This window comes from Alligator mississippiensis, chromosome 11 (genome assembly GCF_030867095.1).
Source record: "Alligator mississippiensis isolate rAllMis1 chromosome 11, rAllMis1, whole genome shotgun sequence".
In the NCBI taxonomy this organism is placed as follows: Eukaryota; Metazoa; Chordata; order Crocodylia; family Alligatoridae; genus Alligator; species Alligator mississippiensis.
In genome coordinates this window covers 8,525,191-8,541,143 of record NC_081834.1, presented here as the reverse complement: position 1 = coordinate 8,541,143, position 15,953 = coordinate 8,525,191, and the positions used below count along the sequence as shown (strand labels likewise).

Here is a 15,953-nt window from a genome sequence, read left to right as displayed (position 1 = left end):
TATTATATCTGAGAAATCCAAATCCAGAAAGTTGATGGTGGAAAGCAACAACAGCATTAACTGATGAGCCTCTGGGAGCCATAGCAATTGGCAGTGCCACTGCTCCCCTGCTGACAAATTTCTGGACCTGTGGGAAGCCCCCCTGCCAGATAACATGGCCCTATGTGCTAGATTTGGCTGGTGCACAGGATGAATCCGGGTGTGGAGTCAGATCCAGTGTGAATCTACACATGCACTTTTACTGTGGAGTTGACTAATTAGCTCCACAGTAAAGCGTGGTCTCAGATCCCAAGACACGCAGTACCAGACTCACTCCTCCCTTGGAACTGAGCAACAGGTACGCACCTCTCACACCACCAGGAGACACATCAGCAGAAGGAGGGGAGACAGCTAGCTGCCACCCCTACGAAGGGATGCAGGGGGGTTGTGGTGAGTGACTCCCTCCTGAGAGAGAGAGAGAGGGAGCGATCTGCTGTCCTGATCCCCTGGCCCACGAGGTCTACTGCCTCCCAGGGGCCTGTACCCAGATCGTGGCAGAGAAGATTCCTAAACTCGTCCAGCCCTCCAACCACTACCCCATACTTCTCATCCACACAGGTACAAATGACACAGCTCGGAGCAATCCTGGTCAGGTCACGAGTGACTACAGGGCTCTGGGGGTTGGGGCTGAGGGGCGCAGGTAGTTTTCTCCATCTTCCCGGGTGCAGGCTGCAGGCCTAGGAGAAGCAGATGTATCAAAGAGGTGAACCAAAGGCTCCAATGATGGTACTACTGAGAAGATTTTGACTTTTGACCACTGCATGCACTTCAGACAGAGGTCTTCTGGGAAGGGACTGTATCCACCTCATGCCAAAGGGAAGGGCTCTTTTCTGAGCCAGGATGGAAAACCTCCTTGACAGGGCTTTAAACTGAGATGACCGGGGGATGGAGTAGACAAGGAGTGGAGCAAGCCCAGGGGCTAACAAGCAACCATGTTGTCCAACAACAGGAGACAACAGGAAGGATGCTATAGCATGACCTGAGGGAATGGAGCTCTCTCAAAGTGACAGGAAACCAAGGACATGGGCAACTAGTGCCTCCCAAGGCACCAGATCGCTTGCGGGGCAGGAGGGGAATCCCCCAGCAGCCGATCACTGAACCAGCGGCAAAACCGGAAGTGCACTTCCAGTTTCAGGGCTGGCACTTCTAGGGGTGCACGGCCAATCTCAGTGGGTGCACGTGCACCCCCTACGCATCACCAGTGACCGAGGATCTCTAACAGAGGGTTCAAATGCCTGTACACAAATGCCAGGAGTATGGGGAACAAATAGGAGGAACTGGCCAGCAGAGACTACATTATCCCTATGATATCAGAGACCTGGTGGAACTCTATGCATGATTGGATCATAGCTATAGAGGGCTACACCCTGCATAGGAGGGATTGCATAGGGAAAAAAAGATGGAGGTGTAGCTCTTTATGTAAAAGAGCAGTACACCTCCTTGGAAACTGAAATTGGTACAAAGGAAGGGAGAGACTTGAGACCCTCTGAGTCAGATACGGGGGTGATGAGGCGAAAGGGACCCAACTGTAGGAATATATTACATACCTCTGAATCAAGATGATGAGCTAGATATCGAATTCTCCAGAGAGCTGAAAGAGGCTGCGAGAGCATGGGATACGGTCATCATGCGCAACTAAGTACCCAGACATCTCCTGGGAAGACCACTTGGCCAGATCTGACCGGTCGCATAGATTCCAGACCTGTATCAAGACAAGGTTCCTTGGGTGAATCTGGTATCTTTTATTAGACCAACCCAAATAGTTGGAAAATAATTATTAAGCAAGCTTTCGGGTTCAAAAACCCTTCGTCAGGCTAAGGAAGTTTCAGCAGTTGGTGTGTGCTCTTCCTGGATGGAATGAAAAGTAAAGAAACCAGCGGCTGGGCTGGTGAGTCAGAGGATTGTAGATGAACTCTACCCGTCTGTCTCAGGAAGTATTCAGGCTGATCAGAAGAAATGCCCTCACAGATTCAGTTTTGGCCAAAGGGGATGACCTGGTGAGTGATCTGAAGATAGAGGGTAACCTAGGCAACAGTGACCATGACACTATCACTTTCACTGTTCGTCATAGGTCTGGGAAATTTCTTGACTTTAAAAAAGCTGACTTTGATAAGCTAAGGGCATTAGTGAGTAATGCCCTACAGGATCATGGGCTGCAGGGAAAGTGTGTGCATGAAGAGTGGTCGTTACTCCAGGATACAATCCTCAGTGCACAGAAGTTGTCCACCTGTATGCAAAAAGGGTGGCACAAGGGCTAGGAGGCCATCTTCGTTCAATAGGGAAGTGGCAGATCTTCTGTAAAAGAAACAGGAGGCTTACCAATGATGGAAGCTAGGAATAGGTCCTAAGGAGAATTACATAAGATTGGCCCACACTTGTAGGAAGCTGATTAGAAAAGCAAAAGCCATGACCGAATTCAGGTTAGCAACCAAAATCAAGGACAATAAGAAGTCCTTCTATAGGTACATAGGTAACAGGAGGAAAATCAGTGAAAGTGTGGGACCACCACTCAATGCACCTGGACATCTGATCACAGACACCAAGGAGAAAACTAAACTCCTGAATGAGTACTTTGCATCTGTATTCCCCCAGTATAAGAGTGATAACCTGCCAAATGCAAATATGATGCAGAATAGTCACAGTAGGGATGATCACCTTCCAACAGTCAATGTAGAGCTGGTGAAAGAACAGCAAGAGAGGCTGGATATCTATGTCAGCAGGACCAGATGAACTCCATCAGAGTGCTGAATGAACTAGCCAAAGTCATCGCAGGACCACTGGAAAACCTCTTTTAGAATCTGTAGCACTCAGGAGAGGTCCTAGAAGACTGGAAGTTGTGCCCATCTTCAAGAAGCAGAGGAGAGAGAGGACACAGGGAATTACAAGCCGATCAGCCTGACCTCAATATCCCAGGGAAAATCCTTGAAGAAATACTCAGGGAGTCTACATGTGATAAGCTAGTAGAAGGCAAATTCTCAATGACAGCCAACATGGTTTTGTCACAGGTGGATCATGTCTGACTAATCTCATCTCCTTCTACAACCAGGTCACTCACCACCTGAATAAGGGAGATGAGGTCAATGTCATTTACTTGGACTTTAGGAAGGCCTTTGACCCGGTGTGTCCCATGATTCTCTCAAGGTAAAACTAAGGGACTATGGGCTCAGCAATTCCATGGTCAGATGGGTGGAAACTGGCTGCGGGGTCAGACCCAGAGAGTACTAATAGACCGACCTGTGTCATCCTGGCAGAAAGTAGCCAGTGGGGTCCCCCAAGGTTCGGTACTTGGACTGGTGCTTTTCAACATCCACATCAATGATCTAGGCATGGGGGTGAAAAGCACCATGTCAAAGTTCACCAATGACACTAAGCTCTGGGGAAGTGCGGCCACACATCAGGGTAGGCTTCCATTCCCAGTGAACCTAGACAGATTAGTTAAATGGGAGGACCAGAACCAGATGCTGTTCAGCACCGAGAAGTGGAAAGTGCTCCATCTGGGGAGGAAAAAGCCACAACAGACTTACAGGCTTAGTGGTGCTATGCTAGGTAGCACCATGTCCAAAAGGGACCTGGGGGGTCATAATTGACCATAAAATGAATTTAAGCCACCGATGTGATGCTACAGTTAGCAGAGCAAATGATATGCTGGCATGCATCAACTGATGCATCTAAAGCAAAAATAAGGAAGTTATTCGCCCGCTCTACTCGGCATTGGTGAGGCTGCAGCTGGAGTACTGCATCTAGTTCTGGGCGCTGCACTTCCAGAAGGATATGGAGAAGCTTGAGAGACTCCAGAGAAAAGCCACTTGTGTAAAGAGCAAGCCATACAAGCAAAGGCTGACAGATACGGAACTGTTCAGCCTAGAAAAGGGAGGACTCCAGGGATGATTTGGTGGCAGCTTACAAATATATAAGGGGAGCTAGGCAAACAACTATTCACCAAAGCACTGCAGGGAAAAACCAGGAGCAATGGTCATAAACTCCTAGAAGATTTCAGACTGGATATAAGGAAAAACTTCTTCACAGTTCATGTGACCAGACTCTGGAATAGACTCCCAGTGTGGGTGGTGCAGGCACCTACCCCAGAGATCTTCAAAAGGAGACTGGACACGCACCTTGCTGGGGTTATTTGACCCCAGCAGTTTTTCCTGCCCAGAGCAGGAGGGCTGAACCCAGTGTTCTCATGAGGTCCCTTCCAGCCCTAAATATCTGTGAATCTGTGACTGTCTACATGTGCAGCATGGTAAGGCCACAGTTAATTAACACCACTGTAGAATAATACTGCCAGGCACGAGTACTGTCCTACAGCAGAGTTTTTTAGCGTGCCATAATACACGTGTAGACAGTGACCGGGGCTGGCTGGGGCATGAAGGTGCTATAGCGTGAGGGCCCCCTACACTGCCCCAGCTCAACATGCTGTGGTCCTGGGTGCACACATAAGCACCGTACTTGGGAACAATAAACTCCAGTGCGTCGGAGTTTGTTCAGGAGCACTAACTTCACATGGAGCTGCAAGCAGTTACTTCAAGGAAAATATTTCTCCTTCATGCTCCCTTTCAAACACAAGGTCTTCATTATACACAGGACATGCTCTATGCAAGAAAATATGGTATATATGAGGAGAAAGTCAGCGAAAGCCAAGTCAGCTACACTTAGGACATTTGAAAACCAATCACATGTGTGGTTAATTCTGCAATATAACCTGAATTTCCATTGACATCCTGTATCCCATGGCCTGGGTATGTATTGTTGCATATATGCCACTGTTTTTGTTAGGACTACAGTGATACTTGCATGAAACCTTATGAAGTGTCCTCAAATTTCAGCTGAAGAACCACAGAGGAAAATGTTCCCATTGCAAAAAAAAAAAAAAAAAAATCATCTGCCCAAAAAAGCCTAAATGGAAAATGCTTTCCTACTCATTTATGAAATCACAAAATCCTCTGTTTATTGTCTGCTACAATATCTAAGTACATTTACTAATACAATACATTCAGTTCTCATAGAAGCTTACATAATTGCACATAATGCTAAATGAAATGAACAGACTGGAATCTGTAAAAGTGCATTTCAATAAGCTATTATAGGACTATCAGTTTATTGAAGCAATTCACTTTTTTGCAGATATAAATATGCAAAATAAGTGTCTATTTATTCATTTACAAACCAAAAGTCGCTAATCATATTAGGGAAAAGACACTGCCGCTACTTCAACTGGCAAACAGAGTTCTGAGCTTAGGAATCACTGTGTTTATAGCTAATGTCCATGAATCATTTCAGGAAAGATCGCTGACCTGTGAAAATACATATAGAGAGCTCCTCTCTCCCTTGTTTATTGCGAAGTTCCATTACCAATAATGTGAAAGCTATGAAAAATAGCATGCATAACATGAGAATATCAGAGAGAGGTAGCTTAGCTGTTAGTCTGAGGTCAGGCAGAAGGCAAGATGTACTATTATGCTCTCTCACAAAAGGTTATGCATCTCTGATTCAATTAGTCTATAAGGTTCATATCTACACTGCTTTCTGCATGAGAATATCAGGTCTGTTTCATTTGGCCCTATGCAAATGTGATGCTATTTGCAGTTTCATTACACTAAAACTTCTAACATGAAGCATTTCACAACTTCAGAGCACTTTAAAAACATTAATTCATTTTAACATCTACACCTAACAAAGTATGTGGTATCGCAAATACTGAGCAGTCGTGATTTAGTATAGAATAAATCAAAACAGCCAGAATTGCACCTCATCTCTTCCTGCTTGCCAGTACTTATGCTTTGTTTCTTAGATTATGCCACACTGTAGAGAGAAGTCTTACTGATAAGTTTTTATCAAATTTAGATAAATTAAACAAAAAAATTATAAACATTATACTGACACAGCTGATTGGTCTTTTGTACACCATGCTTTTAATCAGGGTTTTACAGGGAAAAGTTTTTCAAACTGGTTACGTGTATAAACGGATTAGCAAAAAACCCAATAAACCATATAGATAGCTGAAAGATGGTGGAGCTAGGTATTCGAGATGCAATCCTGTTTATTTACTTTAAAAATGTACATGTTCCATTTTTCTGAACACAGGATTCAAAATGATAAGAGATGGCATCGTTGTTTATTGTTGCAGGCCTTTTTCAACCTAGCATTCATAGCAACATACATTTCTCTAGGATTTTGCTTAGGGTCAGCTACCAGTTCTCCTAAGGTTGTAAGTGTACATACTTGTGCTCTCTCTCACACACAAACCTGAAACAAGACCCAACAAGGTCTTCTGCTCACGTCGTTCTAATTCCTGAGGGGATTTGCATCTGCTTTTGTTTTGCTTGGCAAGATTGGCCTGTGTTTTACTTTGTTTCTTATACTTAACTTGAATGAAGGGAGGCTGTTAAACTCAACCAGTTTTCATGAGATTTAACCCAACCTATGGCATTCTTCTGACCCTGTCACAGTTTCTAGGTCACCTTGTAGAATATGCTACATAGAAGACTAACCCTAAGTGAATGTTTTGCTTTAGCACATATATAATACTTGCTTACCTTGTGTTTAATTTAAGCTGTATAAGGTAATCAGACACAATGGGGATGAATATCTTATAAAACCTAATACTCTAACACTTTTGGACACCATGATCAATATTCAAAATGATAAAATACAAACCACCATATACAATAAACCTATGAACCAACATACATATCTGCACAGAACCAGCAATTGCCCTAAACACACCAAGAAAACTGTAGTATACATCCAAGCCCTCCAATACCACCAAATTTGCACAGAGGAGAACACCCTGGATTGCCACCTCACAAATCTCAGAAGGGCCTTCACCCAACAAGGACACGCCTCTGGAGAGAGAGACCACACTTTTGAAAGAGCTACCCGGATACCACACGAAGATTTGCTGTGGTACAGAAAGAAAATCCCCGCAAATCGCACACCATTAGTTATGACAGATCATCCTTCCCTGGGCCCTATACAGAAAATCCTCAAATTATTGTAAACCATACTAGAAGATGACCCAGTTCTTAAAGAGATCTTCCCAGAATCACCCATCCTAGCTTTTAAACAAGCAACAAGCCTCACTAACATTATCACTAGAAGCAAACTCCCTATGACCCAAACCATGCCCAATGGATCCAGACCATGCCAGGACAAGAAATGTAAAATCTGCCAACACATTTCCACTGCCCCCACAATAACTACACCCCACAACAGATCCACCACCATTCCTGGATCTTACAGCTGCATCTCCAAAAGTGGTATATCTCTCATCCAGTGCACCAAATGCCCTGATGGAAAATATGTTAGAGAAACCAAACAACAACTGCGCACCAGAATGAACACAGACCAAAAAATCTATCAAAGACAAGAATACCCAGTTACCTGTGGGGGCACATTTCTCACAAGAAAACCTCTCTCTCTCTCTCTCTCTCTCTCTCCAGTCTCTCAGTTCTAATCCTCAAAGGGAACTTACAAAACACCTTTCACGGAACAAGCCTATGAACTTCACTTCATCAAGCTACTAGATACAAAAACCCATGCACTCAATATAGACATTGGATTTATGACACATTACAACCTGCCTGACATCCGATTCACCACATACCTGCCAGACCTGACCTTTTACACTTTCTTCCCCCCCACTCCTTTTTAGCCCTTTGTCTTCCTAATCTCCAGCTACTTACTTTTTCACAGACCGCCTCTTTTCTATCTTGAAAATCTACTATTGTAGAGTCTCCCTTACTTACCTTTGGTTCTTCTCCCCCCTCATTTTTCCCCTCCCTTCCCTGCTGTACCTTTTGTTTTCCACATTTCCACCTATTCACAGTCTCACTGACATCCTGTCACACTTTTAGCTTCTTTCATTCCTTGGAGTCTCAGAACAGCAGAGATTCCCAATGCCTTAAGAAGGGTCATTGCGCCTGAAAGCTTACTAAGAACTTTTTTCAAACTGCCTGGTTGGTCTAATAAAAGATATCACATGTACCCAAAGAACCTTGCCTGCCTTATAGAACCCAAGGTAGGTTAGATAGACAGATAATTGCTTTGATGCTGTGTTGAGGAGTATCTGACATCTATAACTGCACAAACATTTTTACAATGAATGTAGGGCAGTGAGAAAAAAAGAAAGCAAGTGTGGTAGAAATAGAGGGATATGTACTTGTAGTTAGTTTGCTTAATTAAGCGGAGAAATACCCAATGGATTACAACTGTGCTATAAATAGCTTGAAACAACTATACAGACACAAGTTAGGCCAATTAGTTTTCTGTTCACTTCGTACATAAGAATTTTTCTGATCCCAAACATTGACAAACATTTTTGTAAAATGCCTCTTTCAAACTCTCCTGTGTTTTCTAATCACTAAATATTATTGTGCATCTTGTAAAAGAAAAAAAAAAAGAAAAATGAAACCAGAAACTTCAGGCAGTACTGACCACACGTCTCTCTTTACACTTTGAAAGCATTACATGAACCCCAAGTCATCTCTGTCATGTGAATCCACACTTGTTTCTATCTAATGAAGTCTTTTTTCACTGTCCAATAGAAACCTGGATTTTTCAGAAGAGACTGGAGGGAGGGGGAGGAAGGGAGTGTCCCAAATGAAGCAGATTACCACAGATGCATGAATTATGATACTGTTGTTTGGAACTGAAAGACGACCAGATTTCACATTCTGGAGCTAAGTTTCATGGATTCAAATTCCAACACTGTGGTTGTGACTGGTAAGATTTTTTTTTTCTAAATTCGCTTCCTCTTTTAGCCAGACGTGGAATGCACACATGCCTGATCTTTGTCATAAACAGTTCCCTGGAGGGAAAAAAGTAGCAACTGGTCATACTAACAATTCCAAATGGAAAATAACTTGCTGTTGTGCCTTCCTAAGAAAATCATATGTATGTCACAGAAAACAGACTCTAGCTTGCTCCCTTTACAGCCATTCAGTTTAGTTTATTGTTTTCTTGCTCTCTTTTTAATCTTGCTTGATGTGTACCCCCACCCCAATCCAATCCTTGTTGCTCTAGGCAGTGTCAAGGACTGTCAGATAAAGCTTACCCAAAAGGAGCAGTTCTAAAGCATGAAATCCAGGTTGCATCAGGCTGTCACATAAGAGTCCAGAATTAGAGCAATACATGGCGAATTTCGGGGTCTCCGTTTCATGGCAAAGGGGAAAATCATAGAGGTGGCTGTACCTCTAGAGCCTCGTCAAAATTAAATGAGACCATTAAAATTAAATATGCCAAGGAAGCATGCCTGAACATGTAGGCCGGGGACCAAATACTAGGGTTCTATCATTGGATATAGGTAATGCTGAATCACAAGTGCAAGTCCACCAGCTAGAAGGCTTTCTGAGCTTTAAAAAGTTACAACTCTTAAGGAATGCCACTACTCGTTGCTCTTGTTGCCACTGGCTCATCTAAAAGGCAATCACTAGATATATCTTGACATGCGAGTTGCTGGATAATTTTCCACTGCAGGTCATCCAAGGACGTAAGGATGAGGTTGAAGCTACATCAAAGAAATCTGTTATGTTGCTGTTTTCAATTCAGTACAACTTGTTTGTTTTAAAGGAGCTCCAAAATGGGCCAGGCTGCTTTAGCTTTCTCCAGACCTCACTGCAATTGGAGTGAATGGGAAAGTAAGAGAGAGTAAGAGAAGCTTCTTACCTTCAGAAAAAAACTGTCCATCTGTTTCTCTCTTTGACGGGTACTTTCTATGTTCACCCATGATGGGAACAAGTCCTTATATCTCATTAGCTGTCCCCTAGACATCCCCTTGTTCAAACAGCTGCAGAACAATGTGTCTATTAGACACACAGGTGTACCTTCAAGGTGTTGCAAAGAATAAGCCTAGCATGCCTGAGTAACATTGTCACCTGCTCAGAATGTAAACACACTGGCATTGCTCCCAGCTCTATTTTAAAGTACCTAATAATATTCAGCCAATTTGGCCTCCAGGTTGGCTTAAATATTTCAGTCCAGTGAGGCCATCTTAAAGTGAATTAATTTCTTTTCATAGAACAATTTTGTCCTAGGCAGTGGTTCCTTATGACCATGTCTGTAGTTTACATGTTGCATTACGAGCCAATTCAGAACTTTCATTTTCCTATAAATACTTTCTCTCTGTCTGACTTTGTAGTAGATTAGGTATCACCATATTTCTTCTCTGTAAATGGAGTGGAACAAGCATGGAAGGTACTATATTGTCTATGTGGAGCAGAGGGATGCTTTATTGTGCCCCCCCCCCCCAGCCCTGCACATTAGGTAAGCTGCTAAACTCTTGCCATAAATTATTATTAGGATGCAATGCTTAGCATGGTTTAAATATATTGAATATTTACAGAAAAATCTATTGCTAAATGAATGAATATATTCATAATCAGTAGCATTCCTTCACAGTCAAGGATGATAGTCTTCCATGGTTGCCTAATTTATGGGGCCCAAAGATGGCTGACAAGGCCACTCTGGGATCAACAGGTTCTATTACAGCTGGAGCATGTTTCCATGCAGGGTGGGTGGGTCTAGATCCTTTGCTTTGTTGGTGACATGCTGCCTCCGCCACTCCCACCTTTCTATCTCCTGTTGTCATTGTGAAGTTTCAAAGTACTGAAATCCTTGCAGCAGGCTCTTTGTCCATTTAGGGAGGTCTTGGGTGACAGTCACCCACAAGTTGATGTCAATGTTGCATTTTTTCACGTCGGTCTTGTGGACATCCTTGAAGTGTTTTCTCTGTCCTCCTTTTGATTGTGTTCCTTGACTAAGCCAGTACAATAAAACTTGCCTTGCAAGTCAGACATCTGGATGACATGGCTGACCCAGCAAAACTGATGTCAGATGATCATTGGAGTGCTCTTGGAGTTTGCTTGCGAGAGAACATTAACATTGGTGCATCTGTCTTCCCAGTGGGTATGAAGGATCTTCCACAGGCTGCATTAATGGTACTTCTCCAGCACCTTGAGGTGTATCCTGTATGTTGTCCATGTCTCAGCTCTGCACAATAAGGTAGGCATGACAACTGCTTGATAAACCATGTGCTTGGTTTCAAAACTGATGTCGTGATCTTCAAACACCCATTTCCTTAGGTGTCCAAAGGCAGTACTTGCACATTTGAGGTGATGTTGGATTTCTTCATCTATTTCAGCCTTCTGCGAGAGATGGCTTCTGAGGTACAGGAAGTACTCAACCTTCTTCAGGCAGGGACCTCTCTATGAGGCAGGGACCGCTCTGTGAATCTGAATTGCCAGAGCTGGAGACTCCTCCTTGTTAGAGGAGGACCTTAGTCTTCTGAATGTTAAGCCTCAGTCCCATTTTCTTATATGCCTCAGTAAAGAGGTTGATGATTGTCTGCAGATCTACTTTTAAGAGAGCAGATCATGCACCATGGGAATGACCTAGCGTAAATTATTTCACAGTATCCCTTCAGCATTTATACTGGAGCTTGCACTTCATGTTTTCCCATACCTGTATTCATGGAGCAAAAAGGCAAAATTCATTAAGCCTTGACATCTCTTAAATTATACTCTGAGGACTCCTTTTGTTCCCAGGGGTTATTTCTTTAAAGAAAGATGGACACTAGAAAGAAAAAAAAAAAATCAGACAAAGTAGCTTGACAAGACCCATTTGCTTTGCTTGTTCCACTGATTAGAATCAAAGATCTTGTCAATCAATCCACAAGCACATTATCTAATGTGATTTGGGATGAGGATACAGTGAATGTGATGAATAAATAAGTGGGAAATTTTCCACCAGCACCCCCCCCCCCGCCACACACACACACACACACATAATACCTTTAAATTAAGTTGAAAGTCATTTTTTCCTTTTTCCATTAAAATAAAATTTGTGCAAATTATTTATTTTATTTTCTTAAAGCACATTATTTCCATAGGGCAAAAAAAGCAAAAAACCCAACACCCTCCCAACTTTTCCCATGCCTATTTCAAATGGAAAAGAAAGTAAAGAGAAGGCATACGTGTTAGGAGGCAGAGGGAAGTCACCCTCATCACCAAACCATGTTCAAAAACCTTTAAAAAAAGTTTCATTTTAAATGTTTGTAAAAATCATGGAAAATTTCAGGTAAAACAAAGCCTGCTTCTTTCTTTTAATGTCTCCTTAAATAGACTTGTTTTCCCAGTGAGCTCTTTAACAAAGATTCTGCAGCCCTAGAACATGGAGTCAAATTATCATCTCAATCCCTTTCTTATGCAAACAATTCCAAATCACTCGACATTAGTTCACTAGGTAGTGGCAAAGTAATGGCTCAAACTTTAGTGGCAAAGTAGTAGCAAAGTAGTGGCACAAACTTTATTCACACAAGAACCATGCTCACTTTTACTCATGCACTGACTTTAATTAAACAAGCCACATAACAAAGAACTGTTCATGTGAGTAAACACTGCAGAATGAGGTCCCAAGTCGGAGCAGGTTATATCTATAGAACAGGAGAGAACAAAATTCTCGTCCAGTTGACTCGCATCCACAACTATGATGATTCAGGTTGAAGAGAACAAGTGCATGAGTTCACCTGGGCCATGTATACAATCCAATTTACATCAATGGAAATACAAGAAGAATTTAACAGCATTTTTCTTTGGTTTCAGGTTTTGGTCCCTTTCGACAATACCTTGTAAACTCTAGCTGGGAAGCAGTGAAGGTAAGAACTGATATGGTTTTTCATGGACATCCAAATACAGAAAACTCATTGGTGTGCATAGTTTTCAAGAAAGAAAGGGTCTCATCATTTCCTAGCACTTAATAGAATTCAAAAACAAAGTGGGGTAGGGGGAAGAGAAGAAAACTCAGAACATGTTGAAAGAGCAAAGAATGGAAATGAATGAAATATTTGTAAGGGTGAATTTTGCTCTAGGATTTTGAAGTCATTTTTCAAAGCAGGGACCTTACTTTGAAAAATAAAGTGGACGTGCTTTTGACAAGGTGCCATCAGACCACCCTTTCTGTGTAAAAGAAAAGCACACACACAGTAGATTATTTCTGTGGACATCTGCTAAATGAGCTGAACTGAAAAAGGATCATCACATGTACACCCATGCACCAAAATTTATTACAGAAACCAGAAATAACATCTTTACTGCAACAACTTGCAATAAGCCTGTAGAAGTTGCTCATTCCTACTCTTGTTAGATAGTAACAGGCAAAAAAGCACTAGCAGTTCTAAATACACATTTGTATCTGAACTTCATTGTTCTACTTTCAATGTAGGTGCTTTCCCCTACCTTGGAGGTCTTTAAGAGGAGACTAGACAAAGCACCTGGCTGGGGTCAACTGACCATAGTGCTCTTTCCTGCCCAGGGCAGGGGGGCAGGCTTGTGAGATCCCTTCTGACCCTAAAAATCTATTAAATCTATTTGAACCTTCTTTAGAAATATATGCATGCACTTTGTATGGTTGGGGGTGGGTGTGGGGGATTTGTGGAGAGGGTTGTGAAGGTGTGTAGGGAGGTGGCATTTGGGGGGGTATGGGAGTATCTAGGGGTTGTGGCTGGGTGTAGGGGGGTGTGTGGGGTTTGTGGTGCATGGCAGCAGGCCCTCAGGGCTGCAGCAGGCAGAGCCCCCAGTGGCATGCCCAGGGATTGCACATGCTGAGTCCCAGGGGTTGCACATGCTGGCATGGAGTTGGCCTGGCCTGTTGGCGCACATCTTTGGACTAGGCCTAGCTGGCTCCAGGCCAGCACATGGGGTTCGCAGCACTGCAGGCAGGAGCTGCGTGCCATTGGGCCAGGTGGGCTGCTGCTTGCCTCCATGGGCGGCTTCCCCACTGGAGTGCTAGAAGTCCCACATGGAGGCACAGAGCCAGCCCAGCCCGGCCCAATGGTGCAGGGACTGGGAACTCCACACCATTGGGCTGGGAGGGCTCTGTGCCTCCATGTGGAGCTTCCAGCCCTCCAGTGGGAAGCCACACATGGAGGCAAGCAGGAGCCCACCCGGCCCAATGGTGCATGACTCCATGCCTCCATGTTCAGCTTCCTGCCTGGCCCAGTGACGCACAGCTCCTGGTCCATGTGCCATTGGGCAGGACAGGCCCTCCAGTGGACACCTCCCCACTCCCTCAGCCCCCACCACACCCCCTCCCCCCCCCGCTCTGCTAGCTCTCTCCACAGCTCCATCCACCACCACCCCCCCACCACCCCAAAGCCCTGGCAGTCACCCATACCCACTTTATAGGGCCCCTACCAGCCCTGCCAGTGCCCCCCAGCCCTGACCCACAGCCCACCCAGCCCTACCAGAGGGGGCCCCCAGCTGGCCCCTGGCAAGCCCCATTTTACCTCAAAGCATCACATTAAATAGTGTTATATTTAGTTTGTAAAAAACAAAAAAAAAAAAGGAATTTATGGTGCATCATTTTGAACTTTTCTGCACATAATTCCCTGGGGTATACAGACTGGTCTCAGCAGGAGCTCTGATTTTCCCTGATGAAAAGCCCAAGAATCAAATGCCATAAATATATAGGTATTTAGAATTTATTTTATTACAGCAATTAAGGCACCGGTAGGCTTCCAAATTGCTTTTAAACCATAAATATATCAATAAAACATTGTGTTCAACTGATACCTCTCTCTCTGCACCTTTCATTTTAATCATGGATTTTGGGTTTTTAATCAGAGAATTTGCAAGGGGGCGGGGGTAGTTAATCTGCAAAAACCAGGATCCTTGGTGATGTTAAACCAGGGAAACCCCAGTAGGGCCTTACCTCTCTTTTTCTGGTCAGATCTTACTAGACAGAAAAAAAAGAGATAGTCTATCTTAAATTTTAGTACTTACTGGGCCTGTGGTGGGGGGTTTTTTTCTATTCTAAAATCATAAAAATGAGTCTGTGCTATTATGTTGGAAAACTGCACTTTTTGCAACAGAAGAAGATTGCTATTTTAAGTTCTCTCTCTCCAGCTGATTAAGGCTGCAGCGTGTACTTTTGAAGAGCCAGAGCAGCTACAGAATTTTGTTAAGAGTATGCGCTGTTCCTATGCAAGGCAATTTCCAGCAATTTTCAGCACAGAAAATGACTGCCACTTAATTTTTCTCCTGTACAAAGAAAGAACAGCTTCCAAATGGGATGTATTGATATACTTTGACGGGTTTCATGGACAGGCAAGATTGTAAAATAGGAAGGGGATTACCAAGAAGAGATCTGAAGCAAGGTGGAGGTGGAGGGACCGACTTGGATGCTCAAGAAAACAGAACCTGCAGAGAAGACAAAGATGCAGATTACAAAAACCGAGAGGAGTCCAGGTCCTGAGAACGGAGGTAGCTGGAGGGAGGTTGGCAGGTCCACCTGGAACTCAGAACAGACAAGAAGCCAATGGAATAAAAGTAGGCAGCACAGTATTTGGCAGGGATACAGGACCACTGCTCCAAGATTATATCCTTAATAGGAGAGGTAATAGCAGCTATTGAAGATCTAACTCAACATTAAGTGCAACAAAGCCAAGCTTACTGAAACTGTCAGGGTTGGCCAAACCTGGCTAAGAACAAACCTGATATCCCCTGTAGAAACACAATTTTGTCTTAACATGTTTGCAGAAAGAAAGGGTAACTCAATGTTTGGAAGGAGTCCATTAGACACGCAGTGAAGTCATGAGGGAGGTAACGTAATCCCTGTCGGCTACTCGGAAACAGAACAACACTTCTACTGTACCTTTCCATTCTCCAGGCATCTCTGGAAGCCAGTAAAGGATCCCACCCCTCAACATGACATGTGCCCCAAACCGCAAATATTTGTCAGTTGACAATGCTCTTGCTCATTATCTCCTGATTTCCATTGGTCCTAATTTTAGATGCAGTATCATCTTACCCAGCTCAAAAAGAAAATGTGTTCTTTATCTGTGAGCACAACTGCCCGAGGCCAGAACACACTGATGAAATGAGGTTTTTGTAGCATTGTGTCATGTGCCTGCTGTGCCA

General features: G+C 43.6%; 1 protein-coding gene across 4 annotated transcripts in view; it reads left to right on the top strand.

Annotated features, from left to right (window-relative positions):
• The first annotated feature begins 1,693 nt into the window (after positions 1-1,693).
• PGPEP1L (pyroglutamyl-peptidase I like) overlaps positions 1,694-15,953 on the top strand; it is a 25,817-nt gene continuing 11,557 nt past the window's right edge. Inside the window, exons 1-4 of one of the 4 annotated variants that reach the window (XM_059714568.1) lie at positions 1,695-8,763; positions 10,178-10,302; positions 10,942-11,040; positions 12,639-12,691. Coding sequence is in view for 1 of the 4 variants with exons in the window: in XM_019477498.2 (XP_019333043.1) it covers positions 8,730-8,763; positions 12,639-12,691 (87 nt within the window). In the remaining 3 variants the exon portion in view is untranslated. Of the gene's footprint in view, positions 8,764-10,177; positions 10,303-10,332; positions 11,041-12,638; positions 12,692-15,953 lie in introns of those variants that run through there. The other 3 variants (XM_059714569.1, XM_019477498.2, XM_019477500.2) reach the window with 3 other exon arrangements.